This window comes from Nomascus leucogenys, chromosome 2 (assembly GCF_006542625.1).
Source record: "Nomascus leucogenys isolate Asia chromosome 2, Asia_NLE_v1, whole genome shotgun sequence".
Taxonomy (NCBI): domain Eukaryota; kingdom Metazoa; phylum Chordata; class Mammalia; order Primates; family Hylobatidae; genus Nomascus; species Nomascus leucogenys.
The window spans coordinates 726,190-753,522 of NC_044382.1; the positions used below are offsets into that span (position 1 = coordinate 726,190).

General features: G+C 52.3%; 1 protein-coding gene across 6 annotated transcripts; it reads left to right on the forward strand.

Moving 5' to 3' along the window:
• Positions 1–644: 644 nt before the first annotated feature.
• MGAT1 (alpha-1,3-mannosyl-glycoprotein 2-beta-N-acetylglucosaminyltransferase) lies at positions 645–21,663 on the forward strand. 6 transcript variants are annotated; one of them, XM_030824159.1, is made up of 3 exons: positions 645–1,787; positions 3,141–3,569; positions 19,109–21,663. In XM_030824159.1, exon 3 carries the CDS (start codon positions 19,235–19,237, stop codon positions 20,570–20,572), a length of 1,338 nt encoding a protein of 445 aa, XP_030680019.1. In that variant the 5' UTR covers positions 645–1,787; positions 3,141–3,569; positions 19,109–19,234; the 3' UTR covers positions 20,573–21,663. The 6 variants fall into 6 exon arrangements, with proteins under 6 accessions (XP_030680019.1, XP_030680017.1, XP_030680016.1 ...); XM_030824157.1 differs by having other exon boundaries at positions 1,779–2,179; XM_030824156.1 differs by lacking the exon at positions 645–1,787 and adding an exon at positions 2,186–2,855.
• Positions 21,664–27,333: the final 5,670 nt, after the last annotated feature.

The following is a 27,333-nucleotide window of genomic DNA, read 5'->3' on the forward strand; positions in this document are numbered from 1 at the left end:
TCATTTATTCCACAAATGTGTGCTGAGCTGCTACTATGGGCCAGGCAACTGTTGCAGCCACCGGGATATAGCAGGCAATCAAAAATCAAATGTGCCTCCACTCAGGGAACTTGAATTCTAGTAGTGGGAGATAGACAATACATGGTAAACACAGCGAGTATTTTAGGAGGTGGTGAGTGTCGTGAGAAAAGTGGAGCAGGCCAAGGCAGACTAGCAGTGCTCTGGGTCAGGGGCAGGTTTAAATAGGTTGGTCAGGAAAGGCCTCACTGAGGTGACATGGGAGGAAAGACTTGAAAGAGCTGAAGGGTTCAGTCCTGGAAATGCCTGGAAGGGGAGTTTTACAAGTAGACAACAGCCGGTGCAGAGGCCAATGCAGCTAACAGAGGAAGGCGAGAGCAGGTCAAATAGCTAGGCAGGCCAGTGGGTTGTCCGGCTCTGCAGCCATTGTAAGGACTTTGGCGTTTTAGTTCAAGTAAACTGAGGAGCTGCTGTGCAGTTTGGAGCACAGAAACGACAGGATCCCTGTGGCTGCTGTATGGAAACCCAGCGACTGGGAGAGTAGGGAGGGCAGGGAGACCTAGGTGTTCAGATGAGGGATGAAGGGGGGTGTGGACATGTTGAGGTGTTGCATCCTAGACGCAGACTGAAGGTAGGGTCAACAGGATTTCTAGTCAGATTGTGTAGAGGCGGCGAGAGAGCGAAGCTGGCTCTTCTGGTTCTGGCCTGAGTAAATGGAGCCGCCGTTAATGCCGATGGGAAAGACAGGTGGGCGGAGAAGGTTTGGAGGCGGGGGAAGAAAGGGTCTTATTTTCTTCCTTGTAATAATATATTCCAAGCAATATAATTAAGCAATATATATTTTTTCCTTTAAGAAAACTCCAAATGTTATATCGTTCCAAATAAAAAAATCATTTCAAGAGTCCTGACGCAGCAACCATTACATTCCCAGTAATGGAAGTGTTAAGTCAGTCCGTGCTCTGGAGAAATCCCATGACAGAACACAGGCCAGGAGACCGGGCCTGGATTCCGGTTTTCGAACAGTGGGGCAAAGACGGAGGCTCCAAATCCATCCCCAGTCCGGCAAGATTCTCGAAAATGTCGGGAGAAGGCTGCATAGGAACTTCAAGAACGAGTAGCGGCTCCCTTGGATTCAGCGTGAGGGGGAAACCGCCAGGCAGATTTGGAACTCAGGAGTCCGACGCCTGAAGGAGCGGGAGGCTGCTTCCGAGGAGCCCGGGGCACGACGGGAAAGGCCGCGCCGGCCAGGCCGCCCTCCTCCCGGCAGCCTCGGGCAGGCCGTCCCCGCGCCGACGACGGCGGGCCCGGCCGCAGGTACCAACAGCACCAGTCAGAGGGCAGCGCGGGCGCACCCTGCGAGGGCCCTGCCTCGTCAAGAGAGGCAGCGAGAAACAGCAGCGATGAACGAAACAAAACCGTCCCCCACTACTGCTACAGAGCTCGCGTCCGAGGAAGCGGGAACACACACGCCCCGGTGCTTTCCGAAAGGCTTCTCGCCAAGACCCGCGACCAGCGCGGGGTGGGGGTGGGGGGGCACCCTTTTTGAGAAGCCAGGTCAAGCGGGCCGTTGCTAGGCGACCTTTGGGCGGAGGGAGAGGGCAGGGCTGCACCGCACAGGTTCCGCCCCCACTTCAGCGTCTTCGCCCCGCCCAAGCTCCGCCCAGCACCCAAGGGCCAACCCCCCGCGACGCATGCGTGCTTCTTCCCGCGCGGCTCCACCTGCCGCGCGCTTCCGCAGCTGGCCAGTCTCTTCTGCCCCTCCCCCTCCTGTACGGCCGCTACTCTGCGCCCGGCTTCGTTCTCACAACCTGGTTCTGCCCACACCTGTTCTTCAGCCCTGTGAACAGTGGCTGTAGAACAATCTCAGGCCCTGCAGACCCACCTCCCTCGCTCCCGTGGTGGCGGTGGTGACGGGCTGGGGACGTGGGGTAGAAAAACGGGCGGGATGTGGGAGGCCGCGTTGCCGGGGCCCACTTCCGGAGGACGGGCGGAAGTGGCTGCGGTGGATGGTGGGAGGGGGGCAGGAGTGCGAGGGGAGGGCCGGGCCGCTGGGGGTCGAGGGGGTGGGGCCTGGGCCGGCGCTGGGGATCGGGCCTGGGGCCTGGATTGCGACCCGGGGCGGGCCGCGGCTCCTAGCCGAGACCGGGCGGGCGGGAACCAGGTAACGACCTGGCGCAGTTAGAGCGAGGGTCGTCCGCGGGGCGGACGGGTGGGGGTCGGAGTCCAGGAAGGGTCGCAGTGTCACCCCCTTCTCTTGTGAACACGGGGCACGGGGTTCCGGGGAGAAGGGTAGGAGGAGTTAAATTCTTGGAGGGGGTGGAGGTCATGTGGACGCCACGCCCCTACAGGAAGGAAAGGAGAGTGTGTGGATGGATGTGTGTTTAGAGAGAGAGGGGATGGATGTGTGTTTGCGAATAAACTTGGAGGGGAGGGGGCGACAAGAGTGGGCTTCCGGGCTGAGAAATGGGAACACAGTGGGGCTGCTGCAAGCAGGACTTGGGCCTTAAACATTCCAGGAGAGAGTTCTCGGGAGTAGCCCCGGGAAGGACTTTAACAGAGGTTGGAAATTACATCTCTGGCACAGTTTTGCAAGCAGAGGGGGAGGTTAGTTGAAGGAAAAGGAGCAAAGAATGCATGTGGAAGATGCCAACATCTCGGTCTGGAAAGGATTTATTAACTAGTTGAAGAGGGCTGGTGGATTAAAACACTTAGCACCCTAAGAAGCTTGGGAGATTCGATTATTATGTTGCGCTTTAGACAGGAGGACAGGAGAAAGGGCGTTCTTTTCTCGATTTCTTAGAAGACAGTCTCCGGTTACTTTTCTGTGGTGAGAATGGGTACGATCCATCTTTTATTCTGAATCATGTATGTTTGTACATATATATAATATGTTTATATTGTATGTGTTTATATATATAAACACTATTGATGAGGTGACTGTTGTGGCGTGGGATACGTGAGTTGAATAGGTGCTTTGTATAACCTTGCGGAGTGTTTAACGAAGGTGTTTTGATGATAGAGCCTAGTATGGACTGTTAGGTGGGGAATGGAAACTAGAAGGTTTTAGGACTCTATTTGGGTATCTAGATTAGAGAGTGTTACAATGTTTAAATGTTCTGCAGGTTAACACAGAAATCTGCCTCCTGGGCCATGCCGCTTCTAAGGCCTGTTTCTTCTCATGAGCCCCAGCACAAGACAGATGGGCCAGTTCTCACAGTGGATAGCTTCCCGTGCCTGAGCAAGAGATGGGATAGTATCTGGGATCTGGCCATCACCAGACTCTGAGCTTAATAAGGCAGCTGAATGAAGGGAGGTAACGGACCCCTGAGAGGGGCACTGAAGTCTGCAGTGGGGGGGGAGGGGCCTGGACACACCCCTTCCCCCCCAGACTCCTCCCCGTCAGGGTCAGCTCAGCCATGGACTTTGGACCTGGATAAGAAGAGAGAAGCTGCACTTTGGCGGATCTGATTTGGGATTCTCAGTTTTGAAAATGGAGTGCGGAATGGGGATTTGAGGATCTCCTGGAGAGCAACTGAGACAAGAGAAGAAAGGTAAGGCTCCTGTCCCATTTCCCATGGAATGTCTTGCTGCGCCTGTGCAGAAGGTGTTGAGCTGGCGAGTTCGCGGAGGCTACCATTCAGGAAATCTTATCTAGATGGGTACACGGGAAGCTACACCTCTCCATTACTCTGTCCGGGTATAGACTTCTTCCAACCTCCGCTTACCCAAGCTGGATGAGTGCCTTGTAAGGGATTGTGAGCAATGGCAGTTGTGAGGTTAGGCCAAGGAGAACATGAAAATAATTGAGGCTTCTGAAGGGAGGTTGGATTAGATTACCTTTAAAGGCCCTTCCATCCAGATAATAGGATTCCAAGTCAGTCTGGGTTAAGACTGGAATGGATTACCTAGGCAGAGGCAGCTGCTCTGTTTTGGGGAGCTAACTGAAAAGGACTGCTGGTGGGGGGAGAAAGCGGGAATGGTCTAGATAACCTCCTAAATTGTCTCCCTTCCTTCTTCTATAAGGGAAGCTTATCCCATGAAAGCTCGGGAAAAGAGCAGAGGAACAGAACACAGGTTTGGGGGTCAGGAAGGAGTACTTGTGTTCTAGCTTTGACTTTTTTAGTCAGCGTACAACCCTACACAGGCCATGTTCTCTTCATCTACAAGATGGGGGAAAACTAACTTTCCAGGTCCCTTACAAGTTGTTACAAGGAGTAAATGAAACAAGGATTTTGAAAAGTATCCAGGGCCATGTACATAGGAAACAATAACATTGATATTGCTCCATATGCCTTAAAAGCACAGAAACAACTCTGACTTAGGAGTTCTGTTTTCTTATTGAAATAGTGTGCTGGCAAAAGCTCAGAAGATGTCCTCAGTTAAAAGCCTGCCCCTGAATTTGTTTATCATCTTGCTGGTAAACAGTACTTGGGATCATCAAGTTGTAGAACAGGTGAATGGATCCAAGGAGAACTTGGATTGAAGGAGTTTTGCAGATACTGCATTGGCCCTTACGGCTCTCCAGTCCAATTTCAGTGTGCCCCTTGGAGGTAGCTGATTAAAGAGGGGGTGGAGGGATGCTTAAGCCTTGAGGGCAAGTGTCTGGCTAGGCGTTGGTACTGCATTTCTTGGAGTGAGTGGTGGTCTTTACCTTCCTGTGCCATATGCTAGTTATCTCTCCAGCTCTTTAAGATGACGTTTTTTTCCAGACTGACATCTCTTCGCCCTTTGTATTTTCTCAGGCTGTATTCCCTATAAAAGCAGCCCTGTTTGTCTTTATCTTCTCACTTCCTGTCTGCTCCCTCCTTCAATTCCAGTTTACCTGTGCCAAAATGCCTGCTTTTCCCAGGGACAACACACAGCAGAAAGGAGGGGTAGAGCACAGTGTTGGGAATTTTGAGAGACAGTAGGGTATGGTGGCCTGGGCAAAGGGCAGGAAGCCTGGCTTCTGGCATGTCTCTGCCTCTCCCTAGCTCAGTAACACCTAGGCCTCACATGTTCCTTGAGGATGGGTGACAGTGAGGTCATCTGCAAACTGAAAATCTTGTACTTATGCCTTACTTTCCATGTTAAATTTTTTTCTTCCACCCCCTTCCCCAGTCTTTCCTTTTTTGCCACAGGAGTTTTCCTCACTCCCTCCAGCGGCCTGAGAGGTGGGCGGTGGCCTGGGGGGAGCTGCTGCTTCTGAGCTGTTCTTTCTCCTCTGGTCTGGTGCCTGGGGCAGCCCCTTTGAGGCCAGGCTGCTCCTTTTTAAGGTGTGGGTCTCCAGGTGGGTGTGCCACCTTCCCCAGCTTCACCCAGCAAATTTCTGTTGCCAGTCTTTGCTTGGACACAGGGGTCACAGTGATCCCTCGGGGATACGTGATGCCACGGTGCCTCCTCAGCCATCTCTGGGATCCCAGGTACCAGGGATTTGCGTATTTGCGTAGTGCTTCTATCACATGATCCACTCAATCTGTTTTGTCTGTTTTCCCTCACCACTTTGTTGTGAGGAGAACAGAGCAGGGATCCTTTTCCCAGTTTGAGGGGAAGCTACGGAAGCCCTGAGTGGGAAGGGTTTGCCTAAGGGTAGAGCGGTAGGCACTGAAATCGCCTCCCAGTGCTGTGCTGTTTCCACGGCATCTGACCTGACAAGGCCATCTGGGTTCTGCTGCAAACCTCCAGGGAGAGAAGCTCTGTGCCCTGCCAGACAGCCTCTCTGGTAGAACGTTTCCTCCTTAGAGTGAGCAAGCATTCCTCTGCCTGAGCTTCCCACCCTCCTGCCCTGCACCTGACCCTTCCATGAGACAGTCCTTTCAAAACAACCATTGGCTTTTTCACAGGGGCACCAGGATGCCAGGGCATAGCACTCAGCAGGTGTCAGGCTGCTTAGCCAGGAGCAGTGATAGACTTAACCAGACTGTGTGTGTGTTTTTTTTTTTTTTTTTTTTTTTTGAGACGGAGTCTTGCTCTGTCGCCAGGCTGGAGTGCAGTGGTGCGATCTCGGCTCACTGCAATCTCCACCTCCTGGGTTCAAGCTATTCCCCTGCCTCAGCCTCCCAAGTAGCTGGGACTACAGGCACGCGCCACCATGCCCGGCTAATTTTTTGTATTTTAGTAGAGACGAGGTTTCACCATGTTGGCCAGGATGGTCTCAATCTCCTGACCTCGTAATCTGTCTGCCTTAGCTTCCCAAAGTGCTGGGATTATAGGCATGAGCCACGGTGCCCGGCCGTGTGTATATTTTAACTCAATTATTTATATCCTTCTTTATTCCAAAAGGAATTGTAGGTGGCTAACCGAAAGTTACATTTCACAGACATTGTTTAGTGATTATTATGTTAATCTTTCCTCTTTGACCTGGATGAGATGAATTTCTGGGTCTCCATTGTGGGGTGAGGGAGAAGGGCAAGCAGAGATACTGGGAGGCAGGGAGAAGGGAAACAAAACACTGATTTAAAAAATTTGCTTTTACTTTTTTTTTTGAGATGGAATCTCACTCTGTCACCCAGGCTGGAGTGCAGTGGCGTGGTCTCTGCTCACTGCAACCTCAGCCTCCCAGGTTCAAGCAATTCTTCTGCCTCAGCCTCCTGAGTAGCTGGGACTACAGGTGCATGCCACCACACTTGGCTAATTTTTGTATTTTTAGTAGAGACGATGTTTCACTGTGTTGGCCAGGCTGGTCTCGAACTCCTGACCTCGTGATCCGCCTGCCTTGGCCTCCTAAAGTGCTGGGATTACAGGCGTGAGCCACCACACCCGGCCTGCTTTTACTTTTACTGATGTTTTCAAGCCAATGTATGTTTTAATTTAAGGGCATGAATTCTTTCCAAATTGTAAAAAATGTCAGGGATCTTGGTCATGGTTTATGGAAGGGCAATTTCCTGGAACAGTTTTCACTTCCTTTTCATCTTTTCAGTTCTGTTTTGTTGGTGGTGGAGTGGGCAGGAGACAGTATTGTTCCTCCTAATTCTGGTCTAATCTTGTGACTGTTTATCCTCCTGTTTTTTCCTTTTGCACATAATCCAATCCCAGGCCCACCCCCAGAATGCTGGCCCCTTGTTTCTATCCTTCTTACTCCGGTCACTGCTCCCCATGTAACCTCTATCAAGAGCTCAGAGCCTCTTTTCCCCAGGTCAGTTTGGCACTCATTTACCCTGGTTTCTTGCCTCTCAGACCAAGTGCTTGCTTTTGCCTCCATGAAGCCCATTCTGATTCCCTAACCAGGCCCTTTCTTTTTGGGATGGTCTCTTGCAGTCCGGCAGTTTCTCCTTTTGGATATTCCTGTGAGCCTTGGGATTTAAACCAAGGGTGGTAGAGATGGGGTGTGCGTTACAGTGCACGAACAGCCGCCATCCTGTTTCCCCTTCACCTGCCTTACATGGAGAAGTATCAGCTTCAGTGGTGGGAATCTGATCTTCCCCCACCTTTCAGCACCCCCTAATGTCTGTCCTTTCTCCTGGAAGGTGATTTTGGCTCCTCATGTCTTGGATCTACAAACCAGTGTTTCCCAGCCTTTTCACTTTTAGGAAACACAATTGTTTTTTCCTTTACGCCTTGACACCTAGTGTGAGTGTGCAGAGCCCCCGGGCCCCTGACTCGTTCATTAGGCAAACATAGGGCAGAGGTGACAGACACTGGCCTCTGACTGGCATATCCGCCTGGGCTCGAGGCTCCTGCCACAGTGCGTGCAGTCAGCTGAAGTGGAAGCCACGGGCTTCCCGCACACCGCACACTGCACACGGCGGCCTCGGTGGGCCTGCCCTTCTCCCACTCCGCCTCCAGGTCTGGGCTCTGGCCACTTAGGCGGAGGCTTCACGGCAGCGCCTGAGAGGACACAGAACCCTCTCAGGTCACTGGCGCTGGAGGATGTGTGCGGGGCAGGGGGATGGGGGGATGTTGGGGGGCGCACAGGAGTGCCCGGTCTAAAACCTGGCCATGCTCCCCACCAGGTCTTGTGGCTTCCAGCACGTTGGCACTTACCCTGAGCCTCACACTAGTTATCTGTAGAATGGGGATGATAACGCCCACTCCGCAGAGCTGCTGAGGCTAGAAGGAGAGGCCGAGGGAGGATTTGGCCCGAGGCCCCTCACCATGCCTGGTGACCCCTTAGCAGTTTTGATTTAGTTCCTCGCCTCCACGCAGGTGCCTGCAGGGTGCACCCGGCCCTTTCTTTAGAACCTTGCATGATTCGTGGTTTCATGTAGAAACAAGTTAGTGAGCAGTCAGTAACCACAGGCCTCAGAGTTCCGGGCTGCTCCGCGCTCTGGAACACGGGGGAGGGGTTGATGTCAGGGGCGTGGGTCCTGATCACATGGCAGCAGCCCTTCTTGGGGAAGTCAGCTACCCAGCAGCCAGTAGTCCTCGGCTACCCACCCTCACCACCTGGGGTCCCATGGTGAGAGAGGTGGGTGGGCATCAGGCTTCTGCAGAGGGCCAGGCCAGAGGGAGCTGGGGGAGGGAGTGGGGCTGGCTCCTGGCTTGCACCGGCCTCGTGGAATCCAGGCCTCACACCTGATCGCTGGCGAAACAGGCTCTATGCGCTGGAGCCCCTGGTCTTCTGCGTCTCTCCTCCTCCCGGCCAGACTTTGCTCCTGGCTCAGCGACAGGTATTTGCTATGGAAGAGCTGTCCCTCCCTCCCCTCGGTGGGCCTGGGTCCACCTCCACCTCCTCTTCAGGTCCGCACCTTCCTCTCCTTTAAAACGCCAGCCAGGCGCAGACCCGTTCTAGGCTTTTCCATGGTGCTCCCGCCAAAGCTTGTGACCGAGTCCTTCCCGCCTAGGGCTGGTGGGCCTACCCTGCTGGCAGGTCTCTCTTCGCTTGCTTTACTCAGAACTGACGCTCTCATTCCCCACCCACAAAGGAAAAACAAAAGGGAAGAAGCCACAGCTGGCCCTGGCTTGCTTTGGCACAGGTGTTTCCCCCCGGCCCCGCGTCGGGCACCCTGGTTCCTGTTCTGTCCCTGCCCCACGCGCCCCTGGGGCCCCCACCCGGGCTCCTCAGCCTCCCCTGGGTTGGGGCGGGGGGACCGGCTCCCAGCCCTTGGCCTAGAGTTTGGTGAACGCCTTTCCTGGACTGCGGGCCCACTTCAGGCGCGGCTCCAGGCTGGGCAGCTGCGCTGGAGGGCCGAGGGCAGGGGTGGGGTCGGGCGTCCACAGTCAGAGTTGCGCCAGGGAGCAGGAAAGCGGACTCCCGAAGTTGGGGGCCTGGGAAAACTTGGGTCCTGGGTTGACTGAGAAGCGGCGGGGAAAGGAGGCGGGCCAGGAGGAGGGGGCCTGGCGGACGCCGGCCGGGGGGCGGGGCGCGGTGGGGCGGTCGGTCCCGCCCCTCAGTCCGCCCCGCCCCGCCTGCCGGGGAAGGGCCACGTTGCCCGCCCGGCCGTCCGGCCCCGGCGCGCTGCAGGAAGGGCTGGCGAGTCGAAAGGCGAGGCGGCCGCGGCAGCGCCTGGGACGCGCCTGGGCACCGGGCTCGCTCCCTGCGCCCCGGGGCAGGCCAAGTTCGGGGCCAGGACGTCGGGAGGACCTGGTGAGTAGGGGTCCGGGGACGGAGGTCAGACCGGGGGAGGCCTCGCGGGCGCCGAGAGGGAGCCCCAGGGACGTCGGGTCGCCCGAAAGCCCCGGTGCCCGTGAGTGCTAGCGAGACGGGGGCTTGGCTGGGGAGCGGCCCGGGCCGACCCGGTGCCAGCTGCGCGTTAGTCCCTTCCCGAGCCGAGAGGTTGGAACTCCGCCTTCTGCTTTCGGAATCCCGGGCCTCCAGCTGTTAGAGGAAGGGCGGGCTCCGCGAACTGGGGAGGATGTTGTGAAACTCGGCCCAGGGCGTCCGTGCGTGCGGGGCAGGGAGGGGGTGGGATTGCCCGAGAGGGTTTGCGGAGCGGGACTGGGGAGTGGCCTTTCCCCCCTAACCTCACTCCAGCATCCTTTCCCCAAGTTAATAGAGGTTGATTCTCCTCAGCAGAAAGGAAATGTTGATTCAGTGTTGAAATATATATATAATAAATTGGCAAGAAAACTTTTCTTCCTACCTGTTTGCTAACTGTGTGTGGAGTAGAGAGCCCCGGGACGTGCAGTGCCCGCGTCTGATAAACTCTGAAGTAGAGGGACCGTGACTGGCCGGCTCCGTCTCCCGCAAGGCTGAAGCTTCACTTTGGTTAACCCTTGCTGTTGTAGTGGGTCTACCGTTTTGTTTTAGAACATCAGTGGCTGAGATGTTGCCCAGCTTTATTTTCAGTCATTTACAATATTTTTACAGGCCATGTAGCCTTTGCTCTTACATTCTCACATCATCCAGGGTCTGCCTTCCATCAGGAATCACTGCGTCCTGGTCCTTCCCAATTCTGGGGACCATTGAGCTCACCCATATCCCTGCTTCTGTGTCTCATTCTCACTGTTAGAAGCACTGCAGTATGCCTGACCTCAGTGGCCTGTGTAACAAGGGAAACTCATTACTGTTTGGGGCATTAGGGAAATTGTCACTATCTTCAGTATCCAGGCACTGGGACCTTGTGATGAACCAAATCAACCCTGTCACCTTATAGATAAGAGAACTAAGGTACAAGTGGGTCAAGTGACTTGTCCAAAGTTGCCTGGCTTGCTGGCTGGATCGCCTGAATCCCAGGCCTCATGCCTTTTGTGGCACTTGTATTTAGCTCTTCTTTTCCAGGATGAATAACCTGCATCCCTTCCCTCCTAGGTCTTATTCTCTCAACTCTTGAATTATTTAGTGTATCTTCTCTACCTTTCTTTTTTTTTCCGTCCTGAAATTATGGGCCTGGTACATGATACAGGAGTCCAGCCAAGGTCTAAGAACGAACGTGAAAGCAGTTCAGTTAGATTTCCATTACCTGTGACATGTCTGTGTTTTCTGGAATTTTCACGTAGTGCTTTTTAACAGTAAGCAAAACAGAGATAGAAGGGAAAATCTGTTACCATTTCTTCCACTTCTACACTTAATTTTACAGCTAAATATAACTTCTCTCTTATTGCTCATGATTGGAAGTTGACTATCTGGTGTTCACTTGCTGTTTAAGAAACATTTTTTGCTAGATAAAGGAAATATGCTGGAGAATACCATGGCATCAGAGTGTTAGGAAGGATCTCACAGCTCCTAGGCAGTCCTTCAAATGATTCAGAAATTGAGTGAGCCCCATAGGGGTAGATTGCACCTACCCAGAGCCACCTGGGTTTTGGCTGAAGGGTTTTGTACTGAAAAGACTCACTTCTCATCTCCCACCATGGTGCAGATGTCTTTGTATTTGGTGGTGTGGATTGGCTGTGTCACCTCCCTAAAGGAGTTGTGAAAACTCTAGAAAATCAAAGCCAGTTTTGAGTCTGTGCCTTGCATGCCAGTCTCATAAATGACATCATTAGGAACTCAGGTCAGGATTAAGGACAGTTGTTCTATTTAAAAAGGAAGGTGCAGCAGATTGTATTTTCCCTCAAGGGCCTCACCCATAAGTATCCCCTTCCACATGTAGTTATAGTTTGACATTGTCCACTTCCCACCTAGTGGTGGGTTTATGATTCTCTCCCCTTGAATGTCGATAGGGACTTGTGGTTCCCTTGACCCGTAAGACAGACCTGATCCAAGGCTGAATCAGGAAGAGGATACACCTTTACCTGGCTTGCCCACTTTCTTGGAACACTCACCTTTGGAATGTAGCCACCACTTCCAGGACATGTCCAGGCCACATAGAGGGGTTCTAGCGAGCACTCCTGCTAATAAGGTCTCAGCTGCTGCCAACGTCATCCTACAGACATGTGAGAGAATGTGAGAGCCTCCGGGGGAGTCTAGCCCTCAGCCTTTGAGTCTTTCAGCAAGGCCTGAGGCATGGTGGAGCAGAGACACGTCATCTCCTCTGTGCTGCACTGTCCAAATTTCTGACCAATAGAGACTGTGAGAAGGAGTAAGTGATGACTATTGTTTTAAGCCACTACATATCGAGGTAATTGATTATGCAGGAGTAGATACCTACTAAGGAGGGAGACATGAGTGGAGACAGGGCCTCAGTATTTGGACTTGGAGCTGAGCTCAGAGGGCAGGGAGGTCACTTGCCCTGCTTGTCAAGATTATGTAGATTCTGTTTCTCTCATTGCTTCAGGTACTGATGGCTGCATAATGAGTCACCCAGAACTTAGTGGCTTTTACAACAAGAGAATCATCTTATTAACATCTCAGCGATGTGGTTCTTGGCTTGTGGTCTTTCACGCGGTTGCAGTCGGGTATGGCTGGGGCTGGGATAATCTGGAGGGCCGTCTGCTGTGTCTAGCCGTTGATGCTGGCTGTCAGCTGGGACCTTAGCTGGGGTTGTCAGTTGGAATACCTATAGGGGTCCTGTCCATGTAGCACGGTCCTGTCCATATAGCAGGGTCCTAGGAGTAAGCATCTTAAGAGGACCAGGTCGAAACTACTGCCTTTTATGAGTTAGTCTCACAAGTCGCATAGCGTCTCTTCTTCCCAGAACCAAAGGGAGGGAACATAGACTCTCAGCTCTGGAGGCAGGAGTGTCTTTGTCACTTGTAAGAAGAGCATATGGAGTGGGATATGTGCGGTCATCTTTGGAGAATGTCACGCTTCACTCTCTTGCTGCTGCTTTGGCCATCTTTCTCCCTGATTTCGGTAATAGTGCAAGCAGTCTTCCATCTAGCCACTTGAACCTCATACATGTGCCAAGCACTGTGATGGGCACAGAGGTCATAGAGTCTTTTTTCCTAAGGAGGAAGGTGGGAGTCAGGTAAGTGTGGCCACAGATTAGATTCTGCTACGGCGTGGAGAGAGTGCTATGGGAGTGTAGTCACAGGGAGGCCTGGCTCTGTCCGTGATGTTACAGAAGGAGTCACCTGAAGTGGCCTGAAAGGATGGGTGGCTGGCAGGTGGTGCCGTGGGTCAAATTTCAGGATGAGGGACCAGCTGGAGCAAAGACACAGCAGTGTCCGGGTATGCTTATTGGGGAAAAAGCAGCCTGCTGAAGTCAGAGTGCAGGGTCCATGGCGTTAGTGGTTGGAGGTAAGGTTGAAAAAGGATGTTTCAGACAGTCTATCTGAAGGGCTTTGTATGCCATCATAATGAGTTTGAGTTTTAGTTTGTGGGCAGTGCAGCCTCTGATGGTTTTTAAGGCAAGTTAATGTCGTGACCAGGCGTGCTTGTCAGGAAGGATGCGCTGTTGCTGTTGGGAAGGTTTGTGAGAGGGAAGCAAGATTAGTGACAGGTAGACCAGCTGGGAAACTATGTCAAGAGTCCAGACTTAAAACAGTATTTCCTTCGAAGGAATGAGTTCAGGTTAAAGGGCTGGAGGGCTTGACATGGGATGCCAGCAGTCAGTGAGTAACTTTGTACTTCCATTTTCATAGTTTTAAAGTTCTTGGGCCTAGATGTATTTCAAAATTGAGAATTTTTTGGATTTTGAAAAGATGATCTGGTGAATTTACTCTGTAGTGGAAGATCAGAAGCAGCACGGCATAAGCCACCATGTTTATTTCTGTAGCAAAATGTATGAATAGCCACAGCAGGAGAGATAAAAGACTATAAATAGCCCCATATTAGATCAGATCAGATTTTACCAAATGAGGTTGGATAAGGTTTTACTGCCAATTGAGTTTAGAAAACTTCTGTGTTTTAGTGCTTCTTGGATTTGGCAGTTGCAGTTGAGGAACTGTGGATGTTTTTAGATCCCAGGCACATCTGCTGAATGTTGAGGGCCCTAGCACAGCGGCGTGGCAGTGCTGGTGGAGCTAACCCCTGTCTTCATGTAGCTTGCAGCTGAGGGGGCCTGGGAGAAGTTGAGCAAGCGGTTGCGCTTGTTGCTGTTGGTGAAGGGTGGGTGGACCCTACATGGTCCCAGGCGCCAAGGAAGGCATCTTGGCAGAGACAAGAATCAGAGTGTGCCAGGTGAAGAAGATAGGGAAGAGCAGAGCTGGCACATGGGCACATGCAAAGACCACGACGGTAGGGTTGGCTGTTGGGGTACCAGACGGGAGTGTGGTAGAGTGGAACAAAGAAAATGGGGAGAAAGGAGTGAAATAACGGCCAATATTTACATTGTCATGCCAGGCACGGTTCTAAACACCTAACATGGCTTATCTCATCCGATCTTCACAGCAACCCAGTTTGAGTCTCAGAAATGTGACAAAATGTAGGGTGATGCCCCCGGGCTGTCTGGCTTGCCTTTGTTGCTGCTGCACTCTCCTGATGGTGGCCTGAGCAGTGCTTCCTGGAGAAGCAGGTCACTGCTGCTGGCCAAGGTCTGGGCTTGATCATCCTTTTGGGCACAGCCAGGTGTGAGAGGGTGTATGGCTCCTGGTTCATGTGTGTGCACACAGCACTAACTTCCAGGCAGAGCTGAGGATCCTATCCCAGGAATTACGTGAATAAACAGTAGGAAAATAGCACTGGGGCCCAGGATGAGCCCATGTGAAGAAGCAGGTGGGTTGGAAATAGGGGTGTCATGTACTCTTACGGCAACAGGAGCAAGTTTGAAGCACAGGGCTGTGGGTGGAGAACAAGGGTCCACGGATGAAGGTGGAGGCCAGCGCTGGGCTGGGGCAGCTTTCCCTGTGGGGTGTCCAGCCACTCCATATGTGTGCAGACTTGCTAAGTAAAAACTCAGTCAGAAGATTGCTTTGATCTGCATGACTTAGAAGGGTGGGGCAGGAGGTCCTAAGCATCAGGTAGTGGGTGTGGGCCACCAAATTCTGATGTCTGGAGAAGAGTAAAAAGGCATCTAAAGGGTGCAGAAGTAATCTCAAGGGTCCCATGAGGCTTTGCCATAAGGGCTTGCAGGTCATTGATAAGTCAGGGACCGGCTATCCCTCTGCCCCCCCGCCTTTTTTTTTTTTTTTTGGTGGGGGATGGAGTCTTGCTTTGTCATCCAGGCTGGAAGGCAGTGGCGCCATCTCAGCTCACTGCAACCTCCGCCTCCCAGGTTCAAGGGATCTCCTGTCTCAGCCTTCTGAGTAGCTGGGTTTACAGGCACGCACCACCATACCCGGCTAATTTTTGTATTTTTATTTTAGTAGAGATGGGGTTTCGCCATGTTGGCCAGGCTCCTGACCTCAGGTGATCCGCCTGCCTCGGCATCCCAAAGCACTGGGATTACAGGCTTGAGCCACCGAGCCCAGTGGGGCCCCGCCCCTCTAAGCCATGCAGAGCAGCACTTCACTGAATAGAGTTCAGTCCCTCTTCTCCATCCCCATCCTATTATATAAAGTCTTTTTCTTGCACAGTCATTTAGGAGATGGGAAGTTGGGAGACAGGGAATCCTGGCCATTAGATTGGAGGGAAAGTTCCAACATGGACAACATCCTGAGGGGAGAGCGAAGAAGAAACTGAAACTCTTCTGGGCCCAGTGGCTCACACCTGTAATCCCAGCACTTTGGGAGGCTGAGGAGGGTGGATCACTTGAGGTCAGGAGTTCGACACCAGCCTGGCCAACATGGTGAAACCCCATCTGTATTAAAAATACAAAAATTAGCTGGGCATGGTGGCAGGCGCCTGTAATCCCAGCTACTCAGGAGGCTAAGGCAAGAGAGTCGCTTGAGCCTGGGAGGCAGAGGTTGCAGTGACCTGAGATCATGCCACTGTACTCCAGCCTGGGCAACAGACAGAGTGAGACTCTGTCTCAAAAAAAAAAAAAAAAAAAAAAAAAAAAGAAACTGAAACTCTTCTGTGCATCACTCTTTTCTTCCACATAATGTTTCTTAAAAATCAAATATGGGGATATGGCCCACAGCTCTGAGCAGCTTCATCCATCTGTATGGCCCCAGCTGGGCACAGCAGTAAGGCCAACTGAAACGATGTTTGCCCTGAATTCCTCAGTCACTTGGTGACATGTATCTAATTGATATATAATATATGAGCCCTGATATCATAGGAGTTTAATTGCACAGTTACATGGAAATGGACGTGAGGTTTCTGAGAAGACTGATGTCCTGGAGTGGTGGGGGTGGTTGGTTTCTAGGAAGAAGACAAGTGGTGGTGAATGCTGGCAGGGGCTGGGGAAGTCTCCCCAGGAGGGAGGCAAAATCCATGTCTCTCTAGAGGCCCTTCAGGATCAGCCCTTTTATGCCGGGTCTGCTGGTTTGAGAGCCCAGAGCCTCAGAGATGAGACGTGAGGCCCAAGGTTTTGGCCAGGGTTAGAGAGTAGGCTGTGAGGCAGAGGGTAACTGGCAGAGCTGTCAGTGTAAGAGGGTGCATGCCTGAAGCTTTGGGGTGTGAAGGGTAGGCCAGAGGCAGGACAGCCAAGGAGTTATGGTCTGGAATGGCAGCTGGCTGGGGATTGGGGAGTGTTTCAGATCCTTTCAAGTAATGTGGTCTGGTAGAGCTTGGAGGATTGGTGGGACCATTCCTTTTTCTCATTGGTTTGTGTCCTGGTTCCTTCCCAGAGCCTGGCAGAGAGCAGGTGTGTGATACATGTTGTCAAGTAACTGACCGAGGAATTCAGGGTAAACAGATCATCTCAATTTGCCTTGCTGATGTGCCCAGCTGGGGCTACACTGATGGATGAAGCTATTCAGAGCTGTGGGCAATATCTACATATTTGATTCTCAAGAAACTTCATGTGGAAATAGCTTCAAACTTACACAAATTGCAAGAAGAAAAAATAGTATAAGGATATTCGTACACACTCTCGTTACTTAGATTCACCTGTTACTATTTTGCTCCATTTGCTCTCTGTGTATGCAGAGTATATTTTTGTTCTGAACCATTTGAGAAGTTGCATCTATCCTGGCCCTCTACTTCTAAATACTTCAGTGTGTATTACCTAAGAATTGGAATTAATCAGTTATCACTGATACTTTAACCTACTCTCCATATTCCAACTTTGTCATTTTACCCAATAACGTCTTTTTACAAAAAGTTTTTTGAGGTTTTATTGACATACAATTGATATAAATATGTGCAATAAACTGCATATAAAGTGTACAATTTGGTAAGTTTTGACATATGTATGTGTATATATATATATACACCTGTGAAAGTATCACTACAATCATGATAATAAACATACCCACCCTTCCAGAAGCTTCCTAATGCCCCTGTGTAGTAACTACCCCACTGCCCTTCTCTGCCTCCATCCCCAGGCAACAACTGATCTGCTTTCTGTAATATAGATTAGTTTCTATTTTCGGCAGTTTTACGTCAATGGAATCAGTGTATGTGCTGTTTTTTGTTTTTCCCGAGAAGACCCATATTGTGTAATTATTTGGAGATTGTGTTGTGTATGTCAGTGGTTTATTCAGTTTTATTGCTGAATATTATTCCATTCTACGAGTAAACCACAATTTGTTTATCTGTATTTCCCTGTTGATGGGCCTTTGGGTTATTTCCAGTTTTGAGTGATTATGAATAAAGTTACCATCAACACTCCTGTGTAGGTTTTTATAGGGACATAGCTGAAAGTAGAAAGGAAGTGGGGCACGCAGGAGAGACTGGGCTTGGTTATAACAGCCTGTCATACCTGGGGAACCAGCTCATTCACCAGAGGACGTTAGGAGGGATCTGCCCCTGCCCCCCCTTGTGATCCAAACACCTACCACTAGACCCCACCTCCGGCACCACCACACAGGGGATCAAATTCCAACATGTGTTTCAGAGAACAAACCATATTCAAGCTATAGCATAGCTATGTAATTATTATAACACTATTAATAAGACCATCTTTGCCTTGGGAATTTTAGGTAGCACCTTTATTACATATTAGATTTCTTTGTGTAATGAGTCTGTTTCTGGAGCTTAAATTCTATTTCACTGGATGGTCTGTTTATTTATGTACCAGTACCACACAGTTGTAATTATGGAGGTTTTGTAGTATGATATATATATATATAATAAAAAATTTTTTTGAGACAGAGTCTCACTTTCTTGCCCAGGCTGGAGTGCAGTGGCACAATCCAATCACAGCTCATTGCCTCAGCCTCCCAGACTCAGGTGATCCCATCTCAGCCTCCTAAGTAGCTGGGACCACAGGCGTGTGCCACCATGCCCAGCTTTTTTTTTTTTTTCTTTAATTACTTGTAGAGACAGAGTCTCCCTATGCTGCCCAGGCTACTTTTGAACTCCTGGGCTCAAGTGATCGTCCTGTGTTGGCCTCCCAAAGTTCTGAGATTGCAGGTAGGAGCTACTGCACCTGGCCAGTATGCAGTATTTTAATATCTGGTAGGGCTGAGTCCCTCCTCAAAACTTATTTTTATTGTTTTCCTAGTTTTTCATGTGAACTTTATTGTCAGTTCGTCTAGCTCCATAGAAAGGTATTTTTATTGGGATTTTTGATGATGCTGAGATGTCCTGACCAAGAACAAGGGATATTCAAATGTTCTTTTGTGTCTTTCAGGAATGATAGTTTTGTTCACATAAGTTTTGAATGTTTAAGTTTATTTAAGTTTATTTCTAAATATTTTCTCATTTCTCTGTCTTTTGTAGGTAGGGTTTTCTCATGAGTTATTTGTGGATATGAAGGCTATGCATTTGTCTATGTTGATTTTTATATTCCACTTCCTTGCTCAGTTCATGATTGATTCTTTTGGAGTTTTCCAGGCATATTCTCACAAGTACAGATAATACAGTTTGCTTCCTTTCCACTTCTGCTTTGAATTTTTTTTTCTTGGTTCCTTTGCGTTGGCTGCTTCCTCCAGCAAAATGTTAAATAACCCTGGAGATGATGGGCAGCTTTGTTTTGCTCCTGACATTCGTGGGGTGCCTCTAGTGCTTCCCTGTTAGGTAAGGGGTTAACTGTAGCCCTGAGGTGTGATATTTGATTTTAAAAATCAGTCATCTTGGGGCAGTTAGGTTAGAGGAATGGTAGGCAGATGCTGTCACTCCTTGCTCCTCCCCTCCTCCTTCCCACCTGGAGGGGAAATGAAATCTGACAGGTAGAAAGAGGGGAGTTGGAGTTCCTTTTCTCTCTCCCTCCACCAGCATCACATTCTGCCTCTCCCTCAAAAATATGTTGCCGGGTCAGCATATATGTTGACTCCCTAGAGAGCTCTAGAATCAACCTCCTGGCCTTCCTCCACCCTCACTCTTGGTCTTTTCCTGCCCCCCACACATTCCTCTACCTGTGGGGCACGGAGCCACAAGCCTTTGTGTGACGGTTTGTTTTCTCTCTCCTGTCTTTAGGTGCATGGCTGCTTCCTAATCCCGTAGTCCAGAGGAAGCATCCCTAGGACTGCGGGCGAGGGAGCCGGGCAAGCCCAGGGCAGCCTTGAACCCTCTCCTTGCCTGCCCTCCCCGGTGGGGGCCAGGATGCTGAAGAAGCAGTCTGCAGGGCTTGTGCTGTGGGGCGCCATCCTCTTCGTGGCCTGGAATGCCCTGCTGCTCCTCTTCTTCTGGACACGCCCAGCACCTGGCAGGCCACCCTCAGTCAGTGCTCTGGATGACGACCCCGCCAGCCTCACCCGTGAAGTGATTCGCCTGGCCCAAGACGCCGAGGTGGAGCTGGAGCGGCAGCGTGGGCTGCTGCAGCAGATCGGGGATGCCCTGTGGAGCCAGCGGGGGAGGGCGCCCACAGCGGCCCCTCCCGCCCAGCCGCATGTGCCTGAGACCCCAGCGCCAGCGGTGATTCCCATCCTGGTCATTGCCTGTGACCGCAGCACTGTTCGGCGCTGCCTGGACAAGCTGCTGCATTATCGGCCCTCGGCTGAGCTCTTCCCCATCATCGTTAGCCAGGACTGTGGGCACGAGGAGACAGCCCAGGCCATCGCCTCCTACGGCAGCGCGGTCACGCACATCCGGCAGCCCGACCTGAGCAGCATTGCGGTGCCGCCGGACCACCGCAAGTTCCAGGGCTACTACAAGATCGCGCGCCACTACCGCTGGGCGCTCGGCCAGGTCTTCCACCAGTTTCGCTTCCCCGCGGCCGTGGTGGTGGAGGATGACCTGGAGGTGGCGCCGGACTTCTTCGAGTACTTTCAGGCCACCTATCCGCTGCTGAAGGCCGACCCCTCCCTCTGGTGCGTCTCGGCCTGGAATGACAACGGCAAGGAGCAGATGGTGGACTCCAGCAAGCCTGAGCTGCTCTACCGCACCGACTTTTTTCCCGGCCTGGGCTGGCTGCTGTTGGCCGAGCTCTGGGCTGAGCTGGAGCCCAAGTGGCCAAAGGCCTTCTGGGACGACTGGATGCGGCGGCCGGAGCAGCGGAAGGGGCGGGCCTGCATACGCCCCGAAATCTCAAGAACGATGACCTTTGGCCGCAAGGGTGTGAGCCACGGGCAGTTCTTTGACCAGCACCTCAAGTTTATCAAGCTGAACCAGCAGTTTGTGCACTTCACCCAGCTGGACCTGTCTTACCTGCAGCGGGAGGCCTATGACCGAGATTTCCTGGCCCGCGTCTATGGTGCTCCCCAGCTGCAGGTGGAGAAAGTGAGGACCAATGACCGGAGGGAGCTGGGGGAGGTGCGGGTGCAGTATACGGGCAGGGACAGCTTCAAGGCCTTCGCCAAGGCTCTGGGTGTCATGGAGGACCTTAAGTCGGGGGTTCCGAGAGCTGGCTACCGGGGTATTGTCACCTTCCAGTTCCGGGGCCGCCGTGTCCACCTGGCGCCCCCACCGACGTGGGAGGGCTATGATCCTAGCTGGAATTAGCACCTGCCTGTCCTTCCTGGGCCTCTCCTTGTCATATCATGAGCTGAGGTGGGACCACAGCCCCCAGGCTCCATCGGCCTGCCTGTGTTTCCCTCTTAGGTGCATTTATCTTTTTTATTTTTCCAAGTGGCATTTAAGTGCACAAATGATAACGAGAGGATTATTCTCCCGTTCTCAGGGGAGTCGGGAACTATTCTAGGGTATGTTGTGGGGTATTAAGCAGGAAACCACTGTGTGGTAGGGGGGCACTGGGCTTGTTGGGGCCAGAAATGTCCACGTCCTGAGCTTTCTCCTGCAGCATATGCAGAGAGTTTGGCAACGTTCGCTCTCTTGACCAGACCCCTTCTCCCTGACCTGGCTCTTCCAGCCAGGGCACGAGCCCTCCTTCTATAGCTGCTCCCCTTCCCCCAGTGGGGACTGGGTTATGGGAGAAGGGGACATATTTGCGGCCAAAATGATACTAACCAAAGGGGCTTCCTTGTCAGGACCCGGTGGAGTTGGTGGGTCATCGGGGCTCACTGCCTCCTGCCCTTCTCCCCTGTCTCTGACCCCCACTTAGCCCTTCTCTCCTTGCAGCCCAGCAGTTTATGGTTCTGAGATGGAAAGTTGAAGGGGGCAAGCAAGACCTCTCCTCAGCCCATGCCCAGCTGTCAGGAGAGAGGTGCAGGGAGGAAGGCCTTGTGCTGGGACAACCCCTCTTCTTGCCTTACCTCAGAGAGGGACTATGCCCTGACCCCTCCTTTCTGAAAATCAGTGCCCTCCCTGTTGCTCTAGGAGGCTCCTGCTGGCTTGGTAGAAGACAGAATTCGATCTGCCTGTCCCTTTTTCCCCTGGGGTTTGACGCACAGGATCCTCTCAGCATGAGGTGGAGCAGTAGACCAGGTGGAGCAGTGACTAGGACGCCTCTAGCCCAGTGCTGCCCAGCCTCCCTGCCCGCTCCCAGGCACCCCGTGTCCTCACAGGCCAGGACGCCGTGGCAGGGTGGAGAGGACTTGGTGGATTTTTGTTTCTTGCCTGACCTCAGTTTCATGAAAGAAAGTGGAAGCTACAGAATTATTTTCTAAAATAAAGGCTGAATTGTCTGAAAAATATTTGTGTGTGTGTGTGTCCTGGAAAAGGAGGTGGCAGGCGGGGAGAGAAAGGAAAAGGGAGAATGAAGAGTTAAGGAGAGGGCTAGATGGGTGGGAGGAAGCAAAGTTGAGGAAAGAAAGCAGATGAGTGGGAGAGAAGAGCCAGGGACAGCCCAGGGGATGGGGGCCAGGTGGGAAAGGAAGTCCAGGCCACAAGGTGGAGAGGAGCCCCAGGCTGTGCTGCCGCTGATCATCCTGCAGAGCCAGGAGGCCGCAGCAGGAAAGCTGGTGAGTGTCTCCTGCTTCTGCCTCCTGCTGGCTGGGCAGGCCTGGTCTGGGGAAGAACCAGGTCCTCTGATCAGGGTGGTCCCTGAGTGGTGCTTTGTGCCTGGTGCCCTCTGCTGGCCCAGGCAGTGCTTAGTGAGTGCCCTTTATGACCTGCCGGGGAGCCTCAGGGTACACAGCTGATACCAGGGTTGGCCTCACGGTGGCGCTTGGACTCCCAAACGCAACCCCAGGAAGAGTGCCTGTTTTGCTAATACCCAGAACACACAGACAAACTGTTACCTCTGCATATCACATGCAACATTCTGAGAGTTTCTGTTCTCCACTAATTCATTTAAAAGAACAAAACGCGGCTGGGCGCAATGGCTCACACATGTAATCCTAGCACTTTGGGAAGCTGAGGCGGACGGATCACGAAGTCAGGAGTTCGGGACCATCCTGGCCAACATGGTGAAACCTAAAAATACTCTACTAAAAATACAAAAATTAGCTGGGCGTGGTGGCACACGCCTGTAATCCCAGCTACTCAGGAGGCTGAGGCTGGAGAATCACTTGAACCCGGGAGGCAGAGGTTGCAGTGATCCAAGATCACACGACCACACTCCAGCCTGGGCGACAGAGCAAGACTCCGTCTTGGAAAAACAAAAAATGCTTTTTGTGACCCACGAACTTGATTTCATGAGTGGGTTTGAAAACCCTGGGCTAGGCCAGGCACGGTGGCTCACACCTGTAATCCCAGTACTTTGGGAGGCTGAGGCGGGTGGATCACTTCAGGAGTTTGAGACCAGCCTGGCTAATGTGGTGAAACCCCATCTCTACTAAAAATACAAAAATTAGCTGGGTGTGGTGGCGCATGCCTGTAATCCCAGCTACTTGGGAGGCTGAGGCAGGAGAATCACTTGAACCCGGGAGGGGGAGATTGCAGTGACCTGAGATCGCACCACTGCACTCCAGCCTGGGCGGTAAGAGCGAAACTCCGTCTCAAAACAAAACAAACGGAAAACCCTGGGCTAGGCAGCTTTCTTGGCAGGAACTACTTTGGAGCTCTACACCAGATGGTGGCAGAGTTGTCTGGGGAGCTGTGTCGAGGGCCGTGGCCTTGGGAGCAGCTTCAACCTCCCATCTGGGCTCAGAAACCAGTGTCAGACGTTGGTTTTTTTTGTTTTGTTTTGTTTTTTTTGAGACGGAGTCTCGCTCTGTCGCCCAGGCTGGAGTGCAGTGGCGCAATCTCGGCTCACTGCAAGCTCCGCCTCCCGGGTTCACGCCATTCTCCTGCCTCAGCCTCTCCGAGTAGCTGGGACTACAGGCGCCCGCCACCACGCCCGGCTAATTTTTTGTATTTTTAGTAGAGACGGGGTTTCACCGTGGTCTCGATCTCCTGACCTCGTGATCCGCCCGCCTCGGCCTCCCAAAGTGCTGGGATTACAAGCGTGAGCCACCGCGCCCGGCCAGACGTTGGTTTTATTTTAACCTTTGAGATTTGTGTGGAGCGGGTTTTGCCTTCCCCTGTTGCTTAGATGGATTATTTAGCCCTGCTTTTTTGTTAAAAGGGGAGGTGGTCATTATCTGTGATTTGCAGATGTGGAATAGGCCCGGCGATAGCTGCGCTGTGCCCTTCCCAGTGGAGCCAGGAGGAGTTTGGCTGCCAGGCTCCATGTCCTTAGCATTTCATGCAGCTAACCAAGTGCATTGTTCTGAGTGCTCCAGGATAAATACGAACTTATTTAATCCTCAGAGCAAGCCTAGGTGGTACTGTTTTGCTCCTGTTTTACCAGTGAGGAAGCAGGCACATAGAGGTTAACTTGCGCAAGGTCACACGGATGGTTGCGGGAGAGCCGGATTGGAATGAACTCTGTGCTGTTAGCCACTGTGTGATGCTGGACTGTTCCATTCCAGTCTTTACGGACTCTTCCAGGCCATTCCCCAGCTGCACTTGGATCCTCAGGCCAGGCACCGGCGGTCTCCTGTGAGGGTGGAGAGAGAGAGGGGGCTGGGTGGCTTGGGGAGGTCCAGGAGAGATGCGGGAGGAGTAGAGTTTGGGGCCTGCGGGGCCAGAGGACCCCCTTACAAGACAAAGACTGGGTTCTCAGGCTCCTGAAGCAAGGAGCACCTTCAGGGGTCTCCTGGTATTCACCCGTCAAGGCTTGCTCAGGTGCTGTGCGTGTGTGCATGGCGGCTGCCCCCGGACCCGGAAGCTCCTGTGGATACCAAAGCAAGCGGAAATGCCAGATGGAAAAGCCCCATGTTACTCAATGCTGTAGAGTTCAGCCAGCCTCGAGTTTGCAGGTTTACAGAGCTGCCTTGCGCCTGGCTGCTGCTGCTGCTGCATTCCTGCTTCTGCCTCCAGCTGTGACCACCTCCTGTCACTCCTGCTCTGGCTGTGGGTTCCTGCTGGCTCTGTCTCCAGGACAGACTGCCTTCCGGGCAGCCTTCCCTCCTCAAGCCTCTTGGCCTTTGCAGTCCTCTTACCTGGGTCACTGGTGAGATCTCATTTGTGGATGGAGTCGCCCCGAGTGTAGACAAACGTCTGATGGAGTCTGGCCGAGGCCCTGCTGAGCCTTCACTGGGCCCTGCATGAGAAGCCTGCCAAGGCTGAGGGGCCGGGGAAACAGACAAAGCCCTCAGAGCAGGCCGAGAGGGTGGGAGGTGGGAGCATTTAGAGGGTTAGATATAGAGCACCCCTTTAAAAATACCAGCTACTGGTTTTGCGTATCACATGTTCATTTTAGATAATACATACTGCACACACTCCCTTACGTGTGTTTATGCGTGGGTGGTGTACCCTACCAGACTTCCTCACATCTATACATAATATGCATAGATAAAAAATTTACCACCAAAACCCACAGTGTTATGTACATATTTGTCTAGCTTATGTAACTTTAAATAACATACAAATTTATAGAACAGAAGGTTGCCCTCTTTCTGAAATAGCTAACGTGGGATTTCAGGCTCCCTGATGAGACCTCTGTAGAGGTCAGTGTTTTGCCCCCAGAGGTCTTTCAGCCTCCATCTGTTCTCCCACCTATCCACATTCTGGCCCCTGGCAATTCACAGGGAGTTTACACTAGGAAGTAGACGCCAGCGCCCTGTTTCCTGGAGACCAGCCTGGTGGCCGATGTCAGAGTGCGGTGGGCCTGGGCCGGCCCTGCTCTGGGCCCATGACCTGCGTGTCTGACTCGGGTTCAGCTGTTCTTCCTGCCAGAGCCTCTTCCTGTGAGGCGGGGGTAACACAACCTTCTGTGGTGGCTGTGGGATTAATCCGTATGGCTGCATTGTGAGTCAAGTCTGGTGGAAATCTCTGTCTCCACTGCTTTCCTTTTCCTGCTGTTCACCTTGGCTCCCTTGACACTTAATCCCCCTCCACCTGTGTCTGGACCAGGCGGAGCAGGGGCAGTTGATAGAAAGGGGCCGGGTAGTGCCAAGGCTGTTACTTTCCCCCACTGCCTCCCTTGGCTAACTTGAAGTCTGACCCTTTATACACACTGTGAGACAGTGTGTCAGAATGGATTCAGTTGCAGAGCAGGAAGCCTGGATCCCAGCGCCCAATGGAAATGAGAGGTCGATGGTGCAGGCTGGTGTGGGGGTTCCCCCACCATCAGGGCCCAGGTTCCTTCTCAGGTCTCAGTCTCACTCTTCTTAGCACGAGGCCAGGTGTCATTCCTTGGCTGCGGGAGCTCCAGCCAGCACACATTTTAGGAAGAAGGAGGAAGGAAGAAGGTAAAGGGTGGATGTCAGCTGCCTCCTCCTCTCTTGGAAGCTCACAGAGCGCTGGGTCACAACTCCCTGGGTAGAACTGGATCACACAGGCACCCCTGTCAGCAAAAGAAGCTGGAAAAAGTATTTTTGAAGCTGAATCAAATTAAGATTCCTGTTAGGAAGAAGGGAGTGATTGTATGGGCGACTACAGGGACCACCACCATACACGGTGCCTGGAAGACCAAGCCTGTGACAAGTGACGAGGGATTTGGAGAGGGCAGGGTGATGGGGAGCTTTGGGGGAGTGCATTAGGAACCCTGACCTGGAGAGGGGCAGAATCAACCCTGCGGGCTCCTAACCCTAGTGGGTTGTTTGAGAAGCCTGTCCTACTGTGGCAGGGGGCTGAGCCTTCTCAGGGTCACGCATGAAAACTGAAATTCCTAAAGGCCACACACAGCCCCGGAAGTGCTGACTGACAAGGGCAGATGGCCAGTGATGCAGTTTTCTCTTTTGTCTTCACTTTTGTTGTTCCGCCATCTTCAACACGTGGCTCCCAGCTCACCGCAAATGCTGCCCTGGTTCAGCTACCAGGAAGCAGGAGAGGGGAAGGGAGGGCAAGCCTCATTCTTTACGGAATAAAAGCAGTGGGCAGACAGCCTTCCCTCACGTTCCACTCACTGGAATGTGGTCTAGCTGCCTTCCCTGCAGGAGGCGGGATGCACCCTCAGTGCAGCAGCCCTGCCCCTAGCCAAAAACGTCTCAGCACAGCTGTAGGAAGAGGAGGATGGCTAGAGACAGGCAGCCTTCCCTGCACAGGCAATGTGGCAAGTCTGCGAAAAGCCTCCTTTGGAAATACTGTTTGATTACTTTTCAGAGTTTCTATTTAGGAAAAGGGCAAAACCTTTCAGGATCAGGAGTAGGTGAGTGGTGATCAGGCCTCACCCTTCACCGAGGGCCTTCCCTGAGGGGAGCCTGCAGGACGCTGGCAGCGGAATGGGGCTGTGTGGCTGCTTGATTAGGTCATGGCAGGGAGACGGCCTCTTCCTGGTTCTTGCTAGAACAGGCACACTTGGGGCCTTGAGCTCCAGGGAGCTCATGGAAGACATCTGACTACCCTGAGCCCCTTGCTGGAGGGTCCTGGGGAGTGGCCCACAGCCACCATCACCCACAGCCACCATCACCCACAGCCACCGTCACCCACGGCCACCGTCACCCACAGCCACCGTCACCCACAGGGGCTGTGAGGACATCCCTGGCCAGCATCTAACACAACCACATGGGACGCCCTAGGCAACTACTGCCCAGCCGAGGGCTGCCTGAATTTCTGACTCACAAGTGGTGGGCAATGTGAAACGGGTATTTTAAGCTGCTGAGTTCTGCGGGAGTTTGCTGAGCCACAGCACAAACCAGAACTCTCGGATACTGTGTTCTGTCCTTGAAACGGTGGAAGATTTTATGTGACCAGAATGGAATGTTTGAACAAATATTTTGAGAATAGAATTTTAAAACATTTACTCAACAACAACACCCAAGGGTGAGGAGAGTCTCATCTAGGAGACTGGTTCTATTATTTACGTAGACGTTCTTGAATTAAAGGATGGGAATATTTTTACCTTCCAAAACTTTTTTCAATTTTATATTCTGTTTTTCAAGTTTTTATTATGAAAATATTGAAACCCACAGGGAAGTTGAAAGAGTAATACAAAG

Bases quoted from the DNA above. Each gene is read 5' to 3' on its own strand.
- MGAT1 (XM_030824159.1), top strand. From the start codon at position 19,235: ATGCTGAAGAAGCAGTCTGCAGGGCTTGTGCTGTGGGGCGCCATCCTC.